We start from the raw sequence: 26,320 nt of genomic DNA on the forward strand, positions 1-26,320 counted from the left end.
AGCTGAATGAACAGGCAAGCCAAACTTACAGGTAGGAACGGGAGACAAACCGTGTTACAAGAGATTTACCAACACTGAAGATTCAGACATTTTTCCTGATCCTGTTTAGAGTATCTGGAATTATTTAAAAATGTATACACAAGTGGTCCTCATTTTACACCAAGTCAGTAGAAATCTTTTAATTGTAGAAAATTAATTTCCTACAAAATGTGCTAGTGCTATATATACTTACTTAACACTCAACTCCAAAGCATCCTGGGTAATTTCTGCTACTTGGCCTTTTCACAAGCTTAGAAACCTGAACTCAATCCTAGGGATCAACAAAAGATGGAAGGAGAGAACCAGCTCTACCAAGTTGTCCTCTGATGTCCCCCAGCATACTGTGGCTCGTAGGAACATGTCTCAGACACACACACTCTCTCTCTCTCCTGCCTCAGACTCTCTCTCTCTCTTTCTCTCTCTCTCCCTCCTGCCTCAGACTCTCTCTCCTGCCTCAGACACACACACACTCTCTCTCTCCTGCCTCAGACTCTCTCTCTCTCTCTTTCTCTCTCTCTCCTGCCTCAGACTCTCTCTCTTTCTCTCTCTCTGTCTCTCTCTCTCTCTCTCTCTCTCACACACACACACACACACAGACACACACACAAGTTGTCCTTTGACGTTCCCCAGCATGTATGCACCTGGCACCAAACACACACACACACACACACACACACACACACACACACACACACACTAAAACCAAGGCTGGAAGTAAAGCAAGTGGAGCATGCAGTTGGTGTGCTTGTGGCCCTAGGTCCTAGGTTCAATCCAAACACAGGCACCAAAGACAATAAATTCTCTAAGACAGCAAGATCACATCAACTGGCATGCTTAGCTTTGATGCAGGCAGCTGAAAGGTGCATTTGTGTGCAACACAAGGCAACATAAGAAAGCTTTACTTCTCTATATCTTAGGTAGCAGTTCAATTGTATTGAATTCCTTCATAAGGAATTCTATATTCCTCAATTGTTCCAGATTATTTAAGAGTTATGGAAAACAAGTAAATACAGTGGTCATTTCCAGTTAAGGATACCTTGTCATTGTGCACTGATAACTATATAATTAAAATTTATTTTCTAAAATTTAGACTCTGTATACTTTGAGTCTATATACTTATATAAATGTTACATAAGGAAAGATTTAGGTCACTAATCCTTATAATTTATGGATCATTTAGTCTATATATCTCAAATTATAACTAAAGGCATTTGAAGATAAAATAAAAATAAAACTCCTATATTTTACGTAGATAGTACTTTCCTTATAAGTTGAAACTTAAAAGTTAGGATGATGCAAAATGTTTTAATATGAAAAACTGATTGAGTTGTGTCATTAAATTTTCTACTTTTCAGTCCAAAAACATCAGTATACTGTTTAAAACTAGCTTATTTCAGAAGAAAGAATGTTCCTAATTTGGGGCAAGAGGAAGAAAACTTTACCACCAGTAAGATACAAAGACACAAAGGGTTTATAAATCTGTGGGTCCAGAAAGCCTGGAAGGAAATTTGACATAATTGCAGGAAACCTGAAGGATGACATCATAATATATAAATAAGGTACATGTAGCAAGGGAGGTTATTTACAATAGTCTCCATATTATAAAACAAAGCATGCTTTAATCAAATACAAAATATTCACTACACAAAAATGAAACAACTGACAAACTACCATTTTGTTAAACTTAGAAAAAGTACTAAATTATTGAACAACTCTTTTTTAAAAAGACACTTCACGTTTTTGTTACTCAAGTTTAGTTACTTCCAAGTTATAAAAGTTAGAAAATTTTGGCTTAAAAAAGACTGATTCTCCCAAATTATTTCACGAAGCCATGATAAAAACAAAGTATCTTTGAAATATTTTTAGTATTTAAATGAAACAATGTTTGTAACATAAACCTATTTAAATAACTTTCATACCAATAATAGGCCAACATATACCATCTTTGTAGAAACAAAATACTGACAATGCTACGAGACATTTAAAACCTCTCAGTTCATACACAGCACAATAACCAACCTGACTAAGCTAGTAACATTTAAATGGCAAAGTTAATCACCTTCTCCTGAAATAGCAATACTAATATTCTCATCAAGTGACTAGCAATTGCATTATCTCATAGTCCCTCTAGATTCCTTGTCGCCAGCTTGGAATGGCCCTAAAGAGAAAAAGAGAACAGCAATTATAAATATGCAGGAAGATCAAAACAACAACAAAAACCAATTGATTAAATGGCAACTTAAAATACATACAGGGTTGGTGAGATGGCTCTGAGGGTAAAGTAGGAAAAGGCCCTTCCAACCAAGTCTGACAACCCAAGTTGGATTCCTGAGACCCACGTGGTAGAAGAGGGGACACAAACCCCAGTTATCCTCTGACAGTCAGCCACATGTACATCACAGCACCCATATCACTCACATGACCATACATACACAACACACAATACATACAGAATAAAAAGTTAAAATACAGCTATGCTTTATCAATCTGTTAATAAAAATTATATTCACAAACTGCATAAAATACAAACATGCATAAAAGTGCATAAGATAAAAACATTACGAATTTCTATAAACAAACACCTTCTACTACCTTCTCACCTGTGTGGGATGTGGAGAAGTGGCCCAGAGCCTGATGGGCCTATCTTTTTGGTTCGTTCTTCCCAGCCTTTGGTGGGTTTATAAAGCCTAGAAGGATCTCTAATGACATTATTTTCAACCTGTGATCAGAAGTAAAACAGTATCAATTAACTTATATGCACTAAATTTGCACTAAGTAAAACCTTTAGTAATACAAAGCAGCTTTAAAAATCAAGTTTGGTTATTACCCAAACATAATATGTCTAAAATAGGGTTCCATTGTGCTTAGACCACTAACATCAATTAAGAAACCACTCATTTATCCTTTCCTAGTTCTACCATCTCAACTCTATTTTAATTATGACAAATAGACTACAGCTTAGTATAACAGCAATATAACCAGATGATAAATGTAGGACAAATAACACCAATAAAGTCATCTACTTGGTCCATGGTCCTGAGTTGTTTCTTACCACTGAATCTAAGCAATGGCCACAGCTACACAGATGCAGAATGGAGGTTCAGAAAGAATGATGATCAAGACAAGACAGAAAATGCAGAGTGAAAGAAAAGAGTGCTTCTAAAGAAAATGGCAGAACTCAAATAATAATTGCTAAAAGTGTATTAAGTTGTGCTCTGTGATAAGTAAGTGTGAAGTGTAAAGCAGAGACAACATTGGGATCTAAAGGGAGAAGATCTGCCAATCTCCTTACAGCCAAGGAATCAGGACAAGGAGGAGGGAGCCGGGAAGGTAAGATGTTCTGGTATGATACGCTGCAGGCCTGATTACAGATACCCTCTATGTAGATTTCAGAGAGCTAGGAGAAATGGTTCCCACTGGGTTTGCCATAAAGAAATGACACACATCTGAAGACATGACTATGCTTAGTCTGATTTAAATATCACATAATTACACATGTTATGTAGGTGAGGAAATATATACTTCATTAGTGTGAAAAATGATGGTTAAATATTGGTTAAGAAAGTAAGTTTAAAAAGTAAAGATAAATCAAAGCAGGGCATGCTGGCACACACCTCTGCATTCAAACATATCCTCAGCTACATAGCAAGATCTGTCTCAGACACAAACCAGAATACAGTACCTTTTCTTTTAATTTGGCCAATCGCCTCTGTTTTTCTGCCTTTTCCTCTTCTTTTGACTGTCTATCTAGAATTTTTAATTCAAGTTTATGTAAATCCTAAAAAAAAAATACCAACAGAAAGATGTCATTAAGAAAACTAATTAACTAAATTTTGCTTTCTTAAGTGTTTACAATTTAAATTACCTCAGCTGCCAATACTCCTACAAAGGTGATGTTTTCAAATGAAGGCTAAGAATTGCATTTCCCTGACTGCCACCATGCACACCTTTTCTGTAGTGAGATATTCACTTTGTCTGCACCTGTGGCACAGATCACGCCCATTGGGGGGTGGAGACAGAGGCGGATGTTACCTGGGGGGAATTAAGTCTGAGGAGGGGACTCTGAAAGCTCTCTTGCTTGCAGCAAGGGGATAGGAGTACATCCAGAGGCATCCTTGGGACCAGGAACCTATCTATCTATGTTGTAAATTATTTCTCCCTGAATAAACATCTATTCAGCCTATTTGTTTCTCCTGATCCTTATTAAACATCAATACTTTTTTGTATTACTTTTATTTTAGATCTCATTATTTTACTCAAAGGTTCAGTCTAAACTTCTTAATAAGCAAACTAAAGCCATTTTTCGCTTATCAATGAAGGTATGTCTAGTCTGGGGTCTCGTCTAATTTCGTATTTTCAATTTTCCTTTTTCTCAATCTTTTATTTTTTAGTGGAACCTGCTTACTTTGTGGGGGAAATGAATAAGTATGAGATGTTTTGTTACTCTGTAGTGATATTTTGTTTGTGATCTAACAAATAAAGCTTGCCTGAAGATCAGAGTGCAAAGCTAAGCCACTAACCCTAACCCTAACTAGTTAGGCACACACACACACACAAAGACTCTAGTTAGCCATAGAGGACAGGCAGCGGTGGCCACACCTTTAACCCCAGAACTCAGAGGCAGATGGATCTCTGTGAGTTCTAGGCTTCCCTGGGCTATACTGAGAGTGAATCACTCTAAGAGAAACAGAGCTCACACCTTTGACCCCAGCACTTGGGATGACAAACCTTTAATCTCAGCACCAGAGAGGACTGTAAGGCAGGGCAGTGTGAGGTCTGGTGGAGAGCAGTGGGGTCTGCAGCCACTCTGAGGACAGGATAGTTCCCCTTTGGTCTGAGCCTTGGCAGAGTTCAGAACTCTCTAGTGGTTTAGTCCCTTTGCTTTTCTGATCTTCAGCTTGAACCGTTATATCTCTCTCTGGGTTTTTATTATTAATACCAATTGGAATTCATGCTACATTACTCAGTCGACATTTTTATATATAAACTAAAGAAATGAACTAAAGTTCATAGCACTCGTGTATTTTTATGTTTTCTTTTGTACCTCCCTTTATGAATGTTGATGCTAGGCATTACAATGCACATTAGCAATTCATAACATTTACATTTTTACTCACTCAGTGATAGCTACTTTGTTTATGCTTTGTGTACCTTAGAATAGCCTTCCCTGTCCTGCTTAGACAACACATTCAGTCTCACTCATAGTTTACTCACCTGCTGGTTCCCATCTGTTCCTCAATGTTCCAAAGATATTTAAATATAACTCACACACTCTCTCTCATTTTCTCTCTTTCTCACTCTCTCTCTCGCTCGCTCATGTGGTGTGTGTGTGTGTGTGTGTGTGTGTGTGTGTGTGTGTGTGTTGAACCTAGTGCCTCCTCATACATGCTAGGCAAGCAATCTTCCACTGAACTACATCCCTAGCAGATTACTGAAGTGTTTATAGCTGCCCACAAACAGCACTTGATGCTTCTCCAAGCCCCTAGTCATGTTCTCCCTTCTGTTAGAGAAGAGCTCTTCTCCCCTGCTCCTTCAAGACTCAGTTCAAGCATCACCTTCTGTCACAGCTCAGGTAAGCACCTCTGTATTATCTGCCCCCTGAAGTACTCTGTCTATACCTTAATTACCTCACCATTTTGTCCTAATTAGGTTTCTAGGGGTGCGATAAACTTGAGAGAGGAAAGGTTTATTTCAGCTTACAGCTGTAGTTCATCACTGACTGAGGGGAATCAAGGCTGGAACCTGGAGGCAGGAACTGAAGCAGAGGCCATGGAAGAGCTCTGCTTACTGGGTGTCTTGCTCAGCAGGCTCTCTTATACAACCCAGGACCACCTGTATAGCGGTGGCACCGCTCACAGTGGGCTGCATCCTCCATTATCAGTCAGGAATAAAGAAGATGCCCACAGATACACCATAGGCCAATCTAATGGGGATACTTTCTCACCTGAAGTTAAATCTAACAGGACACTATGGCTTTACTTCCATATATGTTTCCACTAAACTATAACTTACTAGAAGGTAGGGAGTGACACCTCAGTTACAGGGATGCCAATGCAGGTGTACTACATCAGGTGATGGGATGAACTCAATGTCTGTGTAGCCTAACCTGGAAATAGGCTCTCATGACTTTCGCCCATAAATTACTTGGGAAGACGTTTACTCACTCTCTCTTGAAACCTGGAAATCTCATCAGCGGCGGTTTTCCTTTTTTCCGCCTTTTCTGCCTTTTCCTTTATCTCCTTCTCAAGCCTCAGGAGCTCCTCCTGCTCTTTCTTCTGCTGGGTGTAGCTTTCTAGGAGCAGTTTTAACTTACACTGCCGCTGACGCTCTTTCTGCTGCCTCCTCTCTCTCTCCTCTTCTTCTTTGAGCTGGGAAGTGTGCTTCATTGACATCTCTATACTTTTCTGCTTCTTCCAAGCTTCAACTGCAAGTTTCTGCTTCTTTCTCTGTTCCTCTTTCTGCTTTTGATTATCTTCGGGTTTGCTATGTGAAGGCACAGGTGCGCTGTCTGCCTTTTCTTTCAACTTGAGTAATTCCTCCTTCTTTTGCTGCTTTTTCATTTTCCAATTTTGAATAGACTAAAATGATCAAAGTGAAACAAATATATATATATATACATTCTTTTGATCAGTCTGGAGCACTTAATACAATCCCAGTTCTAGTTTCCTGGGAAAAAAATAATAAAGTTGATTTGTGGATGCTGGATGTTTATAGGTTTTGTTTTAAACCAATGCAATTTTTTCTGCTCACATTTTTTTAAAAAATACTGTACCCTGCAAATCTCTGGATCCTGGTTACTCTTTGGCCTTCCCCTGTATGCAGGATCCCTCCTCCATCACTCTTGGGTACTGCCTCTTTCCTCTAATCACCCTACTTTTGTTTCCAAATTATCTTTCTATGCATAGAATGTTTTTTTTTTTTAAGAGATCTTTCTCTTACCAAGTATCAGACGAGGAATTAAAAATGGGATAGTGAAGACCATGAGCCTTGCAGCCATATTATTTGGGAAGGTTCTGGCTTTGCCGTTTATTAGGTGTGAGTCTGGATGAGACACTAATCTATGTTCTGCTCATCTACTGTGGTGGTTTGAATGATAATGGCCCCCTTAGGCTCATATGTTTGAATGCTTAGCCCCCCAGGTGGTAGATCTGTTTGGGAAGGATTGGAAGGTGTAGTCTTGTTGGATGACATGTGTTACTGGTCATGGGCTGAGGTTTAAATGCACACACCATTCCTAGTTAGCTCTCTCTGTGTCTCATACTTGTGAATCAAGATGTAAGCTCTCAAGTACTGCCTCAGCTTCATGACTGTCTGTCTCCTGCCATGCTCCCTGCCATGGTAGTCATGGACTCTAACCCTGGAACCATAAACACCAAAGCAAATGCTTTCTTTTATAAGTTGCCTTGGTCATGGTATTTTGTCATAGCAATAGAAAAGTAACTAAGATACCCATAAAATGGTAGAAGTGATTCTTACACAGAGTCATTGTGACAAGTAAATGAGCTGGTGTCTGATACATGATGCTTCCTAACTGCAGGGAAAAAATTAAAAGTTTCATCTCTTGCATGAATATATAAAGATGACTTAAAATTTTAGCAATCTTTATGCCATATAGTATGTTACCTACTGTACTTCACAGCCCCCATCCTGGTCCACAAATTATTTCCTCATCTTTCCTTACAGTTTATTATTCATTCTTAAATTCATTCAATAAATCCTACATAGTGAGGTAATATGAAAATAATATAGGATTAAGAGATGATTAGCAATACCAAATACCCTCTAACCAGTGCCCTTCAATATGCCAGTTCTCAAACATATGAAGAATTTGTAACAAAATGTATCTCTTCCTTCCTGGGCAACCTACTGTCATACAATCACCTTATCAGGGTTTAGGGATTGGAATACAGTCCATGGATCAGCTTTGAGTGGCATAGTTCTGGGTAAGACTCTGCAAAGGCAGTCTATAGGGTATGGTGGAAATGTTATTAGTGAATGCCCCCCCCCAAAACCACTTATTTGGAGTTGACAAGAAGATGGTAACCTTTGATCTAGGGATATTTTGTCAGTCACGGAATGGATGGGGAAAGATGTACATGGAAAAAAAAAAAAAAAGAAGGTAGGTATTCAAGGATACTCCAGAGCACGCCTGAAAATGGTAAGTCTCATTATTTATCCAAAACATGGGATATATTAGAGGTGTTTTCCCCCTAGAGACTAATGTAGCTTCTGCTAAGATGACCTCTTCCAGCCATCTGCATGGCTTTGAATCAACCCCATCCTAGGAATAAAAAAGACAGAGTTACTGTACATTGTGTATTTTGTGGTAGAAGTGTCTGGTCTTCAGAAGTTCAACTGAAGTTGTACCACTGAGTAAACGTTCCCTAACTATTCAATGTCTTGGTTTCAGGTGTTCTAAGAGATCATGGGCCAACTTTATGCTGTTTGTAGAATGTTAATGATACAGTTAAGAGTTTTGCACAACACCTAGCACACAGACACAATGCACAAGAGCTGTTTTTAACTACTATTACCTCTTTTTTTCTTTCTTGTAGAGCCAGGAACGTTTGATACCACTTCTCATGTTGCTGAACTTCTTCCAATGTTCTTCCAGGAAGGTGTTCAACAACCTCCTTCACAAATGCCGGCTTCCCCTTATGTTTGCTTCTCACTTTCACAAAGTTCTGATGGTCAAAGTCATCCCAGCCCCCCTGTCGCCCTCCTGTTTGCTGAAGAAAGTTTTCAAATTCTACCACTTCTTCTGGAAGAGTACTTGGTATCACTCGGTCTACAGGAACTTTGCTTGAGATGGCTCTGAAAGCTTTCTCTGTTTCTGAATTACTCAAAGCCCACGAGTCAATTTTCCTGGAGATGGCATTCAACTCATTATTAGTTGTTTTTTCTTCTTGAATAAGCTCTTCATATCTAAAATTAAGAAAAATAAAGTTTGAATAGCATACCAACCAATCCATATTATTCCTTTACTTTCCTGCAAATTTAATTATCTCTAACTATTTCATTTCCTCTTGTTGACATTTCTAATATTAATAATATTCATACCTGAACCTTAAAAGAAGTTAGTTTCCTCAAATGTAAACAATCTTTCAAACTTTCATTTGTGATCTTCTGGTGTCCAAGAAAAATGAAAATTTACTTTAAGTATGAAAAGTTGTCTAAACTCTAGGACAGAAGATAGACTATAAGACTTATAGTACATTCACAGAGGATAACCTAAAAGTGACTTATTGAAAAGTCAAGGTCAAAACTTTAAGTTAAATGAGTTTAAAACATACATAAGTCTCTGTTCTTCTTTAAAAGTATTGATTGCATTTTCAATTTCTTCCATCATTTCTCTGAGCTTTTCAACAACTGTAAAAAAAAAAAAAAGAAAAAGAAAAAAGAAACACACACACCATGTCATATTTCAATATGGATGAGTTAATAATTAGAAGAAAATATGTACTGTCCCTATGAAATTAAGAAAAATTACTGCTCACAAGTAAAATTTTGTGATTACAATTTCTTTTATAGTAAAGGTATTTTCCTACATACTCATATTATTAAATCCTATAATCAGTATTTCTTTTATAATAATTATTTCATACCACACATACTATGGTTTATCTTGCAAATTTTTATTTAAGAGAATGTTTTGGTTAAAAAATGTGGACAGCCAGGCACAGTGGTTCACACCTTTAATCCCAGCACTTGGGAAATGGAGGCAGTTAAATCTGTGAGTTGGAAGGCAGCCAGAGCTACATATTGAAACCTCAAACAACAACAACAAAAACCAGTTATGGTTAACTTTGCATATAAGTATATATGCAACTGTCTATCTTTTTCTATGGCTACATATGGTATTCTATTGTATAAAACCATTTGATTCATTTAATTCTCCTGTCAATGAACCTTTAAATATGCTCAACGGTACACTAAAAATCCTTGCATATATATATATATATATATATATATATATATGCATGTCCAAGTAAGTATTTTTTTAAATGACTAGTAAAACTTGAAATGCTGAGTAAGGAAAGTCCATCTACACATTAGACTTATCCCTTTGTAATGCAGAGGTCCTACTGACTCATTCTCACTGTCTTCCTCCCATGTACTTTAAATCACTTCCAAAATATGGCAAGCACCTGGCATCAATCGAGCTGACATTTTTGTCATTATTAATAAGCATGGGCAATTGTTTCACTTGAGTTTTGTATTTCTTTTCATACACTGTGTGCATTATAATCTCTGTCTATTTTCCTATCACTGTTTATCTTGGTTGCCCTAATTTGTGGGCATTCTGTATACCTTATGAATATTCGATTATTAAATTACTTATGCAAAAATACTTTTGTTTTTCAACAATTTTATGGGTTTAAATATTTTTTAAAGTAATCAATTATGATCACTTTTTCTTTAGATTTTTGTTCTTTTCTTACACAACAGAGTATTATCAAGAAGTTGTTGCATCTTCCCTCTAGCATGTTATGGCCTCATTTAATTTAATGAATACTACTCATTCTTTTCCCATTTGCCAATTTTAGTGCTTGCCATACTCCAAGGACTGCACCAACCTCTAGACCACTGTTCTATTCTATCCTGCCCCAAACCCTACGAGAAGGTCTATGATCTCCACTGCATAGCTTAAGAAATAAACGCTCAGAGATGTCATTTGTCTGAAATGTTCTAACTAATAAAATAATAGACCAAGGCTTTGATCCAGTGTACTCTCAGTCCACACATCTTGAGCACCATGCTTTGAGCCTTCAGGAATGAATTTTTGAAACAGAAGGTGGGGTTGTGGTTTTTTTCTCTCTCCCCCAAACTAGCATTTGTCCTAGTAGAGTCAAGCCATTCTTTACATACATACGTATAATACTTCTGAAGGGTAATTTTTTTTTTCAAAAGCCAATTACAGGATAAACAGGATAAGGGCTAGGTGTTCAGAAACCAGTCTTTTTCCACTCGGTTGGCTAAATCTGAACCTTCCTGGGCCACAATGTTTCCGCCTTACAGTGTCTCTTCTGCCTGTTTTACAATGTTAAGGACTGAAACTCTTACATAAACTGATAGTACACTTCTCCACCCTACCCTTATTAATTCCTAACTAATAATGTAGGGCTGGCTCCACTAATGCCAAATGGAAGAGACCGTTCTAGAAAAGCATACATTTTCTAATGCACCAACAGGAAAGGGCAATATATAGGAGGATCTTATTGAACTCTTCTTACAGTCAGGTGTAGGCTTCACATCTTTCAACTGGTGCTCAAGTTTCTTTACATTGTTGTGTATTTTGGCCAACTGTTGCTGGATTTTTGCTCCTGGAAGGAAAAGTCCATACTATAATTCTGTGACAAGTGCGGCTACAATTAGGCTTCTGCACATAAACTCCATGTAGTCCTTTAATGAAAGATAGCCAAGAACAACCAAACAGCAGCCATTATTGTCAGAACCATCTGAGCATCACGGATCGTTGCTCTAAATAAAGCATCTCAGTTTCCCCCAATATTTGAAAGGACCTTTCATTCCAATTACTGCAGACCTGAGACATGGAGATGTACCTTTTCTCCTTCTGTGGAAAAAGACTTACAGACTATTGTTTTAAAAACATGCCAAGTAACTTAAGCTTAATATGTTTTGTTCTCTTTTTTTGTTGTTGTTGTTTTGTTTTGCTTTTTGTTTGTTTTCTGTTTTTGTTTGTTTGTTTTGTTGAGACAGGGTTTCTTTGTGTAGCTTTGACTGTCTTGGAACTCTCTCTGTAGACCAGGCTGGCCTCGAACTCAGAGATCCTCCTGCCTCTGCCTCCTACATGTTAAGATTAGAGGCAGGCACCACCACTGCCTGGCTCATGTTTTGTTCTTTAAAAGTATCTTTCTTTCTTTTTAACTAGTTTGAATTTCTGGAAACAGAAATTGACTTTAACTTTATTTTTAAAATATTAAACTGTCTAACCAACGTACGTGTGTGTGTGTGTGTGTGTGTGTGTGTGTGCGCGCGCGTGCGTGCGTGCGTGCGTGCGTGCGTGCGTGTGTGTGTGTGTGTGTGTGTATGGTGTACCTAATTTCACCTGTGCATATGTGCATGCCCATATGTGGACATGTGTGTGGGGGCCAGGGGTCAATGTCAGGTGTCCTACTCTATTGTTCTCTAACTTACTAACTTTTTAGTAAGAGGGTAGAACTACATCTTCTTTTCAAAAAATGTGTCACATTTATTTATAAGTGCATTACATGTTACAGCACATGTGTGGAGGCCATAGGACAACTTCTGGTTCCTCTTCTTCCATCATGTGGGTCCCAGAGAGCAAATGTAAAGTCATAAGGCAATCGCTCCTACCTGCCAAGCCACCTTGCTGGGCCCTCCACTGTTAATTTTTGAGGCAAGGTTTCTTGCTGAAGCTGGAGCTCATCAATCCAGCCAGCGTGACTGAACAGCAAGTCCTGGGTATGGGCCTATTGCACTGCACAGCATGGAAGATGCAGAGATAAACCATCACACTTGATTTCTACATGGTGATTAAGGATCTTAACTTGGGTCCTCAGGCTTTCTCTTCAACCCATGACTAGTATTAATTCTATGAGACTGACAAATTTCTCAATGTGTTTTCATTGCTCCTAAACACATGCTCTTAAAAGGTATGTGTGGTACCTACTGATGTCTAGGCCACAAATTGCCAAGAATAACCAAAGAACCACCCAGAAGCAAAATGGCAGGTGAATAACGAAAAGCTGAAGAACAAAATGATGACATTTTCAGATGCTCAGCAGCAGAAAGGCAGGCTTATCCCTTCCTTGTTTTCTAAAGTTATCAAGCTGGTATGTGTATTTAGATTAGTAGCCTTGTGGTATAAACACTTGCACTCATTCATATCTATGCAAACTACAGGATCATTTTGTCATAATCAAGTAGTCTGTGCAGCCACTTTTTTTGTTTGTTTGCTTTTTTGTTTTATTTTTGCAACTTGCACAAGAGTAAAGCACCAAAGGCTTCATTACAAAATTCCTTAAATAAGGTAACTTTTTCAGAGCTGAAAACCCTGAAACCCAGGCTTTCTTGAACACACACAGCATGTACTAGAACACAGATAGCAGTTTTTGTTTTTTATTTATCAATAGGTTTGGAGCCAGGGCCAACATCCAGATTAAGCCTCTAAATATGAGTATTTGACTTTGGCGTGGTTCCACTTTAAAACAAACATACAAAATCTGAAGCAAATTCTTTAAATCTCTTTTTATCTTGATGTATATGTCTTCCCCCCCTCCCCCGTGTGTGTGTGTGTGTGTGTGTGTGTGTGTGTGTGTGCTCTCACACATATGTGTAGGTCCCAGTGGAGGCCATACAAGGACACTGAATCTCCGTGGAGCTATCTTACGGGCGGTTGGGAGCTTCCCAGTATGGGTACTGGGAACTAACTCCAGTCTTCTGCAAAAGCAGCAAGTGTCCAGCCATCTCTCCAACCCCTGAGTTCCACTTTCAAAGTTCTACTCTATAAAATTACAGAAGTCAACAACATAGAAACATCATCCCTTTATTAGAAAGCTTGGTCCTCTATTGGGAAGTCAAGAAACTCCCGAGGCAGAATGTGGTGATGCTGACAGGTAAACTATAGCACTCAGAGGGCAACAAAGATGGACAGGGGTGGAAGCTGATGAAGGAAGGAAAGGAACTTTGTGAGCAAAGATAAACAATTAGCAAGTGGCTTATTTCTGCCACAGCTGATCACTTATGCAATTACTTTATGCAATCTTATTTTGTCATTTGGAAATGAAACACTGTACAGCCATACACAAGCAATAAAAATGCAGGCAGTTATCAAAAACCAAGGTCTGATCCCTGAGGTAAGGAACAGTTCTTTACTTCTTCAGGGCTGTGATCCATAAGGAAAAGTGTGTCTCTTCACATAGAGACAGTTGTCCCCTCCTTTCCTAGACAGGCACACAATAATGAGTGGCAAAACTGGAGAATGGAAAACAGTACAGAAAACAGAAGCTGCATTGAAAAAGGAGAAAAATGAGTTGGACATGGTGGCATGCGTCCATAATACCAGCATTTGGGAAGTGGGCAGAAGACTCAAGAGTTCAAGGTTAGCACTGGCTACCTAGGGAACTCAAAGTCAGCCCAGGCCACAGGAGACTTTATTTCCAAGGAACAAAAGAAAGTGCAAAGCAAGTCATTCAGAAACATACAAGTTCAGACATAAGTAAGAAATGAAGATCAGTCTGCCAGTGTGTTCAGAAGTGACAGTAGCAATCACTAAGACCTCACCATCTAGACTTCTTTATGAATTCAAGAATGGAGACTTGATAGGTGCTCTTTCTATGCTATTCCTATTCTTGTTCCAACAGAAGGGGGAGAGTGAGTCTTGCTACTATATGACAAAAGGTGACTTTTTGAAATGCTACAAGCTTATATTTCGAAAGAAAAATCACTAGAAAAATTTTTAATTGTAATATGTATCAGGAACAATTTCACCTCTATCTAGCAAATCAATGTTACAATGTAACATGCAGCATAAAAAAACAACAACATATTCACTGTATAATCTGTAAGGTATTCTCTTGTATTTCATCTAAGTATCAGATGCTGTTCTGAGGTAAAAACTGTAGGCTTTAGAACATCGACAAGTAAATTCCAACTTGGGCAAGAACCAGTGTTATCACTTTGTTGGACTAGTGGTGTGGGCTCTGACTCTGCTGACACATACTGGGTCTAATGCCCAGTCAACAATGCCAGGGTGATGAGCTAGGACCCGATAGCACAGAAAACAAGGTATTTTTATTTTTTAAAATATTAATGATGTTTCATGAATTGTCAACTCAAAATCAAGTCTTCACTATTATATGGAAGAAACGGACTTAGAAAACAATTCAGTGAGAATGACTAAACAGGGACATTAAAACAAAATAAATATAGGTCCTTAAGAGACAGACTTATCACCAGGTGTGTGTGTGTGTGTGTGTGTGTGTGTGTGTGTGTGTGTGTATGTATATATATATCCATGGAGCCACAACAGTCAATGCACAAGCACGACACAGGACAACACTATGCTTTAGATCACCCAACAGTGTGTATGTAATTCATCACAAATACAACTTACTTTCTATCTTCCTGCTGTTTATCAGCTTATTTTCCAATTCTTCCAGCACGCTGTGTTCTGAAGTTCTGAAGTCACCTCTTTGGTTGTAGAAATGACTGTGTTTATCTTTTTCTATGACAATAACTCTTCAGGAAAAGAAACAAATGGTACAAACACATCTGAATACCCTTTAGTTGTTTAATATATAAAGACATTCAAAATAATTAGTACTTTACACTCAGTTCATTAAAAAAGAGTGTGATTACTTAGACTACTAAGGTGAAGGGGTCAAAATATCAGCTAAAATTGGACTTACTAGTTAAGTTCAATTTTAACCAACTATAATTTAAACTGTTACATATTTCCTTTGAAAATACAGAAGCATTTACTATGAGGTTCTAATTCTCAGTTAATGTCTTCAAGTAAAACAAACAAAATAAAATAAACTACACTAAGGAGGCTTTATTTATTTTTAAGTTGTCAAAGAAGTCAGTTTTCTCAATGTTTGTTTTGCTTCTCCCACAAGGTAAATAAGAAAATTTAGATCCAATTTTGAATCTAACATGCAGCAGGATTTCTCTAGCCAGTGGCATCATTGCACACAACCCGAGAGGCAATGGCTTCTTTTTTTCCCCCAGTAGGCAAAGGGCAGAGATTTATAGAGACCACAAGGGATCAACATACAAAGATTAAGAAACTGTAGAGTGCTCAGATGCAAATTGAACATTAGATTAACAACCCATTTCTCAAGGATCCTTGAGGATGATGGGGGGGGGGAGATTATAAGCACTAGAAATAGAAGACACCTGCAGGGAAACATCACTTGCTGGGCATAACATGGATATTGCACACATGAACTCCTATCAGCTCTAACTGCTTATACAGTACTTGTCTAAGATCAAGCAAGCCAAAATCCCAGCCTGTCATGAATGATGTCCCACCTCTAGCTGAAAAGCTATTGCCAAGTAATGGCTCCTGGAGGAGGGAGATGAAGTTTTCTCTCAGGATGTAGGTCCTGAAAAGTTACCCATGCTTCAGATAGATGATCCTATACCCGTGCATAAAGAAGCAGCAATATATGAACTCAGTGGGTTGAAAAAGATAAACAAGAAATCACATGTTGTAAGGTAGGGGGGAAATGGTGGGAAGACAGGAAGAGACTGGCACTACATCAATCATTTATCATCTTCATAACCTATAAGAACTTAGATACATATTCTCTATAATCCTCACTCAAAAATATTCAATAAAGTGCCTACCTAAACTGTAGAATAAAATGTATTCAATCTGTCATTTCATATACAAAATATAGACATTATTATTTTGTTTTCCTTAAAATACACTAATATAAAAAGATAAAAATTAAAGAACTAAAGCAATTCCACATATAATTAATTTACAAATAGACTATTTGTGCATCTCATACCTCCCTCCTTTTTCTAGTTATGTTTGTCAGGCTAGTAATTAGAAGTTTCCTAACAATGTTATGCTGATTTTATGTTGTTCACTATAAAATAGCTAGTGATTTTATTTGAAGACAATATTCTTATACTCACTGATTCTTTAGCTTTTCTGCTGTGCGGATGAATTCTGCTTTCTTCATCCGACTAACTTTCTGCTTCCAGATCTGCAGCTGAGAAGGACGAATTCCAGAAGAAGTACTAAAGCCACCCTCACTCTGCATAAAGAACAAGAGTATCACAAGTCATAAAAGTGGTAATAAATGTCAGAGAAATAAAATGCAACAGTTTTCTGGAGATAATCGTATGGCTAGTCTAGACTTTTAAAAAAACATACTTTGGGGGCTGGAGAGATGGCTCAGTGGTTCTTTAGTCCCAGCATTCCCCCTGAGTTGTTTGAAACATGTCTTCAAAACAAAGGAGAAATTCAGCATTTGACAGCCTCATTAGTATAAAAATTTGCTTTCATCATTAATAAATGGTAAAATTACATATATAGCAAATAATGGTTTTAAAGCAAATTTCTTAATGATTTATTATCAGTAAATGATTAGAAGACCTGTTTTATATACCTCCACACCAAGGGTCACATAAAAATTTCTCACTCATCAACTCATGCACCTATGAACATTTATTTTTGACAAAGAAGCTGAAAATATAAAATGGACAAAAGAAAACATATTCAACAAATGGTGCTGGTATCTGGCTGTCAACATGTAGAAGAATGCAAACAGACAGTATCTACCACCATGCACAAAACTCAAGTCAAAATGGATCAAAGACCTCAATATAAATCCGTCTACACTGAAACTCATAGAAGAGAAAGTGGGAAGTACACTTGAATGCATAGGCATGGGAGACTATTTCCTAAATAGAACACCAATAGCACAAGCACTGAGAGCAACAATTAATAAATGGGACCTCCTGAAACTGAGACGCTTCTGTAAGGCAAAGAACATGGTCATCAACAGGACAAAAGGGCTCCCCCAACAGACTGGGAAAAGATCTTCACCAACCCCCCCCCATCTGACAGAGGGCTGATCTCCAAAATATACAAAGAACTCAAGAAACTAGACATCAAACCACCAAATAATCCAATTTAAAAATGGGGGTAGAGATCTAAACAGAGAATTCTCAACAGAACAACCTCAACTGTCAAAAAGACACTTAAGGAAATGCTCAACATCCTTAGTCATCAGAGAAATGCAAATCAAAACCACTCTGAGATTCCATCTTGTACCGATCAGAATGGCTTAAGATCAAAAACACCAATGACAGTTTGTGCTGGAGAGGATGTGGAGGAAAGGGAACACTCCTCCACTGCTGGTGGGAGTGCAAACTTGTACAGCCACTATGGAAATCAGTGTGGAGATTTCTTAGAAAATTAAGGATCAACCTACCTCAAGACCCTGCAATACCACTTAGGGGCATATACCCAAAGGAGGCACACTCACATCACAAGAACATTTGCTCAACTGTGTTCACAGCAACATTATTCATAATAGCCAGATCTTGGAATCAACCTCTTCTCTCACACCCCATTTCTCAGCAGCTCCTCTTGGGCATAACTACCTTTGAGATACACTTTTCCTTTGTGTGTTGCTGTTCCTTTTCCTGTTTCCTCAGCTAGTTGCCACACTCACACCTGGCCTGTACTACTCGCCTCTTCGTGGCTTCTCCCTGCTTCGTCTTGTACTTGTCCTACCAATTTCTTATGGCCAAACAACAGCCAGACACATTTTCTTAAAGAACATTTTCTACTCATCAACCCCATTACCTAGAAGTATTTGTCAGGATTGATTTTATTTTTAAGTATGTATATGTGGGCAGGGTAGGGGTGTGGGTCCATGCACATGAGTGCAGGTGTCCACAGGGGCCAGAGGCCTAGGAACCCCCTCGAGCTGGAGTTACAGCTGGTTGTGTGCCTCCCTCAGTGGGTGCTGAGAATTGAACTTAAGTCTTCTGCCTGAGCAGCATGCATTCTTAACTGCTAAGCCATCTCCCCAGTCTCTGAGTGAGAATTTTTCTTTTATTAACTTATCTTTTACAATCGAATCCCAGGTCCCCCTCCCTTCTCTCCTCTCACTCCCTCCACACCACCTCCTCCCATCTGCTCCCTGGAGAGGGTAAGGCCTCCCCTAGGAAGTCTACCAAATCTGTCTCATCATCTCCGTAAGGCAACTTTCCATCCCCCACACCCCTTTGGAGCTCAAATCTTGACAACCTGTGCCCAGATCCTGGCCATGGAGCCAAAGGATTTAACATTTGGCCCTCTGGCTTTCAGTCTAGCTTTTGTCCTATCCCTCACTTCATTCACCCACTTTTTCCCGTTTGGAATGGGAATGGCTACTCTGTGCCACTGCGTGTTTAAAGTAACTTTAATTTTTACTTAGTATGCTTACAGCTAATAGACTGCTGAATCTCAATAGATTGTGGAGTTCAACTTTTGAACAGTATTGGAACTCTTGAAATTGGACTAGATGCATTTTGCATTATGAGATGAACATGAGTTTTGAGGACCAGGAGTGTAATGCTACAGTCTGAATCTGAAACGGCTCCAACAGGCTCATGCTTTGCATGCTTGTTGACTAGCCGATGATGCTATTTTGAGAAGCTATGGAGATTTTAGGAGGTGGGAGCTAAGTGGGTCACTAGGGCGGGTATCTGAAGGTCATAGTCTGGCCTCTAGTTGCTACTATGCACAGTACTTCTTGGTCTTCCACAATGGGAATGGTTTCTGACATGTTTTCATCATAATGAACTGAGCTAGACAACAGTCTTACATTTATCATCTTCATTATCTTCTGTTTTCCAGACAGTGTAATCTGCATTAACCTATATTCATGTTTGCTGATTTTTCCCTTCCAGCTAAACCTGGTGGGGTGGGCCTCTGTGGTGAAGTTTTTTGAGTTCTTGTACTTTTTAACCCCCAAACTCAATGTGCTCTTTTAATCTATCTACCTACATCCCCCACCCCGTGTGTGTGTGTGTGTGTGTGTGTGTGTGTGTGTGTGTGTGTGTGTGTTCTGTTTAGTGAGATATTATTCTCACATTTTTTCTTTACTTCTTTAGGTATGATTTCCTTTAGTTCTTTGGGAATAGATGATTAAAACTGTGCATGGCAGTACATTGTAGTCCCAGCTGCTCTAGAGGCCAGAGCAGAAGAATACTTGAACTCACAGGCTTTAAATCAGCTTGGTCAACATCTCAAAGTAAACAAGGAAACAACAAACAAACAAAAAACCCAGCATAATTAATATAAAGCCTTCCAGCACACCCAATAGCTGGTCTTCCTCTTTATTCCTTCCTAGATGAATTGTATTGTTTGTTTACATCTCATAATTTCTTTCTCTTAAGACCGAACAGTGTGGCAAAGCCAAAAGACAACAGCAAGGCTTCTGGAATTTGTTTTGTTTCTGTATGTTTAGTCAATTTATGAACTAATTTTGTGAAGTCTTTGTCTCATGTGGCACTACAATCACTATTTGGCTAGCTTAGCTTTCAGCCAACAGGTGACCAGAGACTCTCCTGGATACTGTGAGCCAAGTTCTTTTTTCCTATTAGGAAAAGAAAGCAGTATCCTGCAGCAGCACACATTCAACACACAGGCCAGCTTACACTCCATCTCAGCCTTTTCCTCTCAGGGCTTTTTTCCCTGCGTCCTGGTACTACTATAATAAACTAAGCCAAAATTACACACACTAGTGACTGAAACACAACAAACTTATTAATCTCTTACAGTTCTGCAAATCAGGCCTAACTAAGTCAAGGTGTCAACCTAGAGAACGTCACACCACGCATAACACACCAAACACAGAGAGATAAACACCACATGGTCTTATTACAAAGCTGATTTCATAGAAAAAGACAGTAGAACAATAGTGACGAGAGACGGAAGGGAGGAGAGGAAGGGAATGAGTAGTTGCTGGTCAGTTGTACTACTCTGAATGTGGGCAGCAGCATCATTCTACCGGCTGGTGTCTGGGAGTGAACAAAAAGGAAAAGAGCCAAGTTCCCTCTTTGTCTCCCTCCTGGCCATGGACACAATGTGATCAACTGCCTCACATCCACGCTGGTGTGTTTTTCCCTCCTCAGCAGACTATCTCCCCTCAATCAAGAGCCCCAAATAAACATCTCAACTGCTGCCGGGTAGTTTTTCATGACAATGAGAGGTACCTAGTGCATGGAGCAAGTTTTGAGTTTTGTCAGTAAGTTGGCTCAAACTGAAAGATAAATTTTCAAATGTCCGATTACAAAAAGAAAAAAAGATGGAGTGGGTAATTAGTTAGCTTGATTTAATAATTCTATACTATACACATTTATCAAATGAGGCACATAAGTATATAACTTGTTCACTAAAATATTAAAGTATTTGCAGTGTGTGTGTGTGTGTGTGTGTGTGTGTGTGATTTGTATGCAAGTGCACTCAGAAGCCAGAAGATGCAACAGATCCCTCGGAGCTGCAGTTAGAGACAGCTGTACACCACCAACAAAGGTGCTAGGAGCCCAACTCTGGCCCTCCAGAGAAGTATCTCTGTACCACTGAGCCATCTAGTAGGTCCCATGGAATGTAGTTATTTTTGAGAACTTATTCCAGTCAGCCAGGAGACATAAAATTCAGGTCATTAGAGGGAACTCCACTAGAACCAAAACAAAGCACATAGAGAGCCCTGTCTCTGGTGTTAACACCTGGTTCAAAACCACTAGCGATATTGTTAATTCTTCAAAAGGGGGGAGCTGCCAAGGTGACTCAGCAGGTAAAGTACTTGCTATGCCACATGCACTCCTTGTAGTACTCATGCATCCATCCATACACACACACACTCAAAATAACAATAATAAAGTTTTTACAATGTTTTAAAGTCATAATTCAACAATTAAAATGGCCAAAAGAATAGCTGCTAGCAACAAGTAGGAAGTCTGACAAGATTAGTCAGCCTTGAAAGGTGCTATGTGACACTATTCCTGAAGACGTGTGAGCAAAAGTCTACTTAGTCCAATAAACCACAGTAAGGACAACCGCCAAAGTCCAACTTGGTGAACCAATGAGCTTTATTGGGGTCACTGACAAGAGTATAGGTGACTTACAGAAGAAATGGCTCAAAGACAGCTGCATCAGCAAAGCCCACCAGACAGTTCAGGAAAGCGGGAAACCTGGAGCTCACTGCGCAGCCTGAAGGCAGCTCAATGGACAAAGACATCCAGACAGCACAGCTTGGTCTCTGCTTCTTTCTGGATACTTCTCTTATCTACCCGTTCTAGGAACCTGGGCTAGTCTGAGAGCATCCCTCAGCAGATCTTCCTGCTTAAATAAGCTTAGGGAGGGAAGGCCTTTGGTGTATTTGGTCAATTTCAGGAACTTCTTGAAGCTTCTGTGTTGTCTACTTCCTGCTCCTTAAGGAGCCTTTAGAACATCTGGAGTCTTTTTTTTTTTTTTTAAGATTTATTTTTTATTTTATATGTATGGGTATTTTGATTGCATGTATGTCTGTGCACCATATATATATAATTGTGTCTGCAGAAGCCAGAAGATGACTTTGGATCTCCTGGAACTGGAGGTACAGGTGGTTGCAAGTCAGCATATGGGTGCTGGAAACCAAACCCAGGTCCTCTTGAAGAACAAGTGCTCTTAACCTTTGAGTCATCTTTCCAGCCCATATCTGGAACCTTAAAAATCTTCCATGCAGGATGCAATATTGTGCCTCCCTTGAGAACATTCTGGAGCTTCATGAGTTTCCCTCTAGGAGGGAGTATTTATTTTAAGGGAAACTACTATACAACTAAAGGCTCTGAGAGAATAGGAAGACATAATACAGAAGTACAAGAAAGCACAGATAATTTTACTTTTCATAACAGCTGAGAAATGTATAACATTCCATACCCTAAGGACTGTACATCGAGTATTCTATGAGATACCAGAGATATTTCTCCCCTGCATGAACATAGAGCAAAGACCACCAGTAAGAGGAACCTCACAGGAGGCTAACCTCACAGCACCTGGAAGAATACCTGGAAGAGTGAGGAAATTCACTTCTGTTGTTTAAATCAACCCATCTGTGATATTGTGTTAAGGGAACTCTGCTAACAGGAATGTTAGATCTTTTGGTAGAGACTTCTAATATCATGAAACTACTATGATAAAAATTATCAGCACTCAGGAGGCAGAGGCAGGCGGATCTCTGTGAGTTCGGGGCCAGCCTGATCTACAGAGCTAGTTCCTGGGCAGACTCCAAAGCAATACAGAGAAACCCTGTCTCCAAAAAAAAAGTATCTCCTCTCAAGAAAACATACATGGTTTTAGGGTTAGTACAAATATTCATTAGTCATCTTACAAATACTGAAGTTCAGTGTTAGGGTGCAGGTTCTGTATGTGCCAGTGTGTGTGCAGTGGTGGAGCTATTGGGAGGAGTATGAAAGGCAGACAACACATAAACCTGTTCAAAATATCACAACATAGTGCATCAATGATTCTAACTTTTTCACATGTGTATGCTGTATGTATTGGTACATAACATGAGAAGGTCAGTGGCTGACATCAGGTGTCTTCCCTTAATTACTCTCCACCTTATTTACTATTTATTTATGTATGTATGTATGTATTTATTTAGATTCTCTCACTGAACAGAGCTCACTGATTTGGCCAGGAATCTGCCTCCAACTCTCCAGCATTGGGACTGCGAGTGCATGCTGTAGCACCCTGCCACAAACTCAGGTCTTCCAAATTATGCAGCAAGCACTTCACCAACACAGCGCATCTTCCTGGCCCCTATTTTAATTGGGGGCGGGGAGGGGGTCTTTAATATCCTTGAGAAACTCTACATCACTACTGTGATTTTCAGCTATGAGGTGAACATTTTAGAGGTTTTCAATCTCAGCATACTGACATTATCGAACAGATAATTTTTACTTTTCAGTTAGTAGCACCTTCTAGCAGTACTAGTTGCCCAATGTGACAACCAAAGATGTCTCCAGGGATTGCTAAATGTCAGACAGTAAAACAGAACCACAGGACATTCTGATCCAAGCCCTATAAAGGCAAATACAGTCTTAGAGCATCACAAAAACAGACTCCCAGTAGCGCATGCCAAGAAGAGCGTTCTTAGAATGCAGGTAGGACCAGTGCATGAGCATATAAGACATGGCTATGTAGACCTAGGTGGGGAAATCATATTGAACTACAATATGGCAGAAAGTATTCGTGGAAAAGACACTTAACATGATTAAACCACTGGAATCAGACCACTTTTTCATTTGGGGTGTTTTGTCTGCTTGTTTGTTTGTTTTGCTTTGTTTTGAAGAAAAGTTCTCATTGGGCAGCCAGTACATGCCTGTAACTCTTGACATTCCCACCTCTGCCTCCTGAATGCTGGGGTTCCAGGTATGTACCACAACCAAATAGTCATGCGTTTTAAAAATATATACTTAAAAACTCTTCACATAATCTATTTTAAATTTTTATTTTGTATTTTCTCTTCAAATGTAAGTTATCTGGGGAGTTGTATAAACACAGAGAAAAGGAGGAGAAAAACAGAGGATGTGTAAGACTGTCTTCCCTAAATGGAATTTTCTTAACTTCATGCTAGAAAGAACACCGTATTCCTTTAGAAAAGGAAGATGGAGCCAGTCCTCGGCTCACGGTAGCTTTCCTTCACGTCTGAACTGAACCACAAATATTTAGTAAGCGCCTACTATCTTGAAGGCACCGTCTTGGGCACACAACAGGCATAGTCCTTGGTGCTAGGAATACAACAGTGTCTAAAGCTTCCGAAAATGTCTACCCTCCTGGTACTCACATTTTCATGGAGGCAGAAATTTAATTTTAAAACAGGAATGAAATGTGGAACATAGCGCTAAGGAGAAAAACTGAAACAGAATAGGGGATCTGATCATCTGAAGGAAAGATTCCCATCCCACACTGCAGAGATAGGGTCCTTATGACCCCCATCTTGGTCAACACCTATCCTGTGCTTTCTTGCACGGATGCAATCAACAGACCCAATTTCTTGGTGCTCAGACTCACTCTCAGCCAGCTTGAAGCCCCGGGTCGTCACTGCCGACTTAACACCCAGAGCTCCCATCACTAGCTCCCATATTTGAAGAAAGGGATTCTATCACACGGCGCGAGAGCGAGCGGCGGCCGGGGCTTCCACTGAGGCCAGACCCCAGCACCACAAAGCCCGGGCTCTAGGTGCCATCAAACGCTAGGTTCGCCCAAGCAAGGCCAGAGCCGTTACCTGTTGCGGGGTCGGCGCCGCTCCCACGCCGGTCCCCGCAGCCGCGCCCGCCCCCGCCACCGCCCCAGCAACTGCCGTGGCCGCCGCCGCCACCACCACAGTAGTCAAGGCCGCCATGTTTGCTCGCCTGTGCGCGGGATCAGATCCAGTGGGCGCTCACCCACGCTCCGCCGACGGCTCCGAACCTCTGGACCACTAGGGCGGAGCACAAAGCCGACCCTGCCTAATCGGGGGGCGTGGCTTAGCGGGGCGTGGCTGTGCAGGGATGTGCCGCCCGCGGGCGGGGCTGTGCTGTGCGGGGGCGTGGCCGCTGAGGACACCGGTGGAAGCGCAGGGCAGGACAGAGTTAAAGGCGGAGCTCGGGAGGGGCGGGGCCAACGCCGGCTTGTGGGTTGGAGATGAGGGCCCTGGACCTGGCTTGGGGAACCAGGTGGACTTGGGGTGGTGTAATGCAGTGCCGCTCTGTTCAGTTTTGCATTTACATGAGTTTTGCTAGTGCAGGTGACTGTTCGGTTCGCCCACGCCCATAACTGCTGAGAAATGCATTGTCTTCCTTTAAATTATATTCGTGTTATACGAACATATGTGTTTTTCATCCGATAGAACTGTTTTCTATTTCTGTAAGTGCCAGTGAAACTTAGTAAACGATAAAGCATATGTGGTTGTATTCTAGGGATGCGTGCTATTCTATATTTGCAAAGAAACAATTTTGTATTCGCCGCAGAAGCAGGTATCAGAGCCAGGAAAGCCATTGCTGCTTCCTACGACTTATTGGTAATATGAAAGATTCCTAAGACTGTGAGAAGTTGAGAAAACTGAATCTTCCTCTCAGAAGCAACCAGTAGCAATGGAGCTAGCTTCTAGACATAGTTCTGCTCCTCTTTTAAGGGAATGCATTCGCCATTCTAGCTTCTGCTGTCTGCCAGGAGCGGTTCTAGATCCTGGGAATTTTTAAATTCTGTGTGCAAGATTCTTCTTATCTTGACTTCTAGGAGGGACTCCAAATAAGTAAATGAGCCCTGCATTTAAGAGCCCCATTGTGTGTGCTTTGCCTATGTATTTCTACTTCATCGCCACAAATAGGTAGGTTTCCACTATGCAGTGCAAGTTTTGTCTCCATTTCAGGGATAAAGTTAAGGAAGACTAGTCTGCACAAGAAGAGAGTAGGATATAAAGTCAGGCCCCTGACTCCAGAGAATATAGGAGGAACCATTAAACAGGCTATGGGTGAGATGCCAGTGCATCTCCAAAGTTGTGGATTTAGCCTTCACCTACATTACGCAGAAGATTATTACATACAAAGATTAGTTTGAGTTAGATTTGATGAAGTCTGATGGCTGGGTCTAGAACCTTCTAAATTGGCTGCTGCAGACAGAAAACGGAGCCTAGGGACAGAGGAAACTGGATTGTGGAGTTCATAGAAGGAGGTGTTTGTCAGCACTAAGAGCTGCTGCCTGGCAGTCTAGTGACAAGACAGAGAAGTGACAGTTGTGTTTGTCAAAAAGGAG

The 26,320-nt window shown here is 39.9% G+C and overlaps 1 protein-coding gene across 3 annotated transcripts; it reads right to left on the reverse strand.

Annotated features, from left to right (window-relative positions):
- Positions 1 to 1,638: 1,638 nt before the first annotated feature.
- On the reverse strand, positions 1,639 to 25,011 carry Ccdc112 (coiled-coil domain containing 112). 3 transcript variants are annotated; one of them, XM_051200795.1, is made up of 10 exons: positions 24,813 to 25,009; positions 16,675 to 16,796; positions 15,140 to 15,264; positions 11,274 to 11,363; positions 9,333 to 9,408; positions 8,574 to 8,964; positions 6,204 to 6,617; positions 3,722 to 3,817; positions 2,640 to 2,758; positions 1,639 to 2,197 (listed from the first exon to the last, which is right to left on the reverse strand). In XM_051200795.1, exons 1-10 carry the CDS (start codon positions 24,927 to 24,929, stop codon positions 2,167 to 2,169), a joined length of 1,581 nt encoding a protein of 526 aa, XP_051056752.1. In that variant the 5' UTR covers positions 24,930 to 25,009; the 3' UTR covers positions 1,639 to 2,166. The 3 variants fall into 3 exon arrangements, with proteins under 3 accessions (XP_051056752.1, XP_051056756.1, XP_051056753.1); XM_051200799.1 differs by lacking the exon at positions 3,722 to 3,817 and having other exon boundaries at positions 24,813 to 25,011; XM_051200796.1 differs by lacking the exon at positions 11,274 to 11,363 and having other exon boundaries at positions 24,813 to 25,010.
- Positions 25,012 to 26,320: the final 1,309 nt, after the last annotated feature.

The sequence above is a fragment of the Phodopus roborovskii genome, unplaced genomic scaffold (assembly GCF_943737965.1).
Source record: "Phodopus roborovskii unplaced genomic scaffold, PHOROB, whole genome shotgun sequence".
NCBI classification, from domain to species: Eukaryota; Metazoa; Chordata; class Mammalia; order Rodentia; family Cricetidae; genus Phodopus; species Phodopus roborovskii.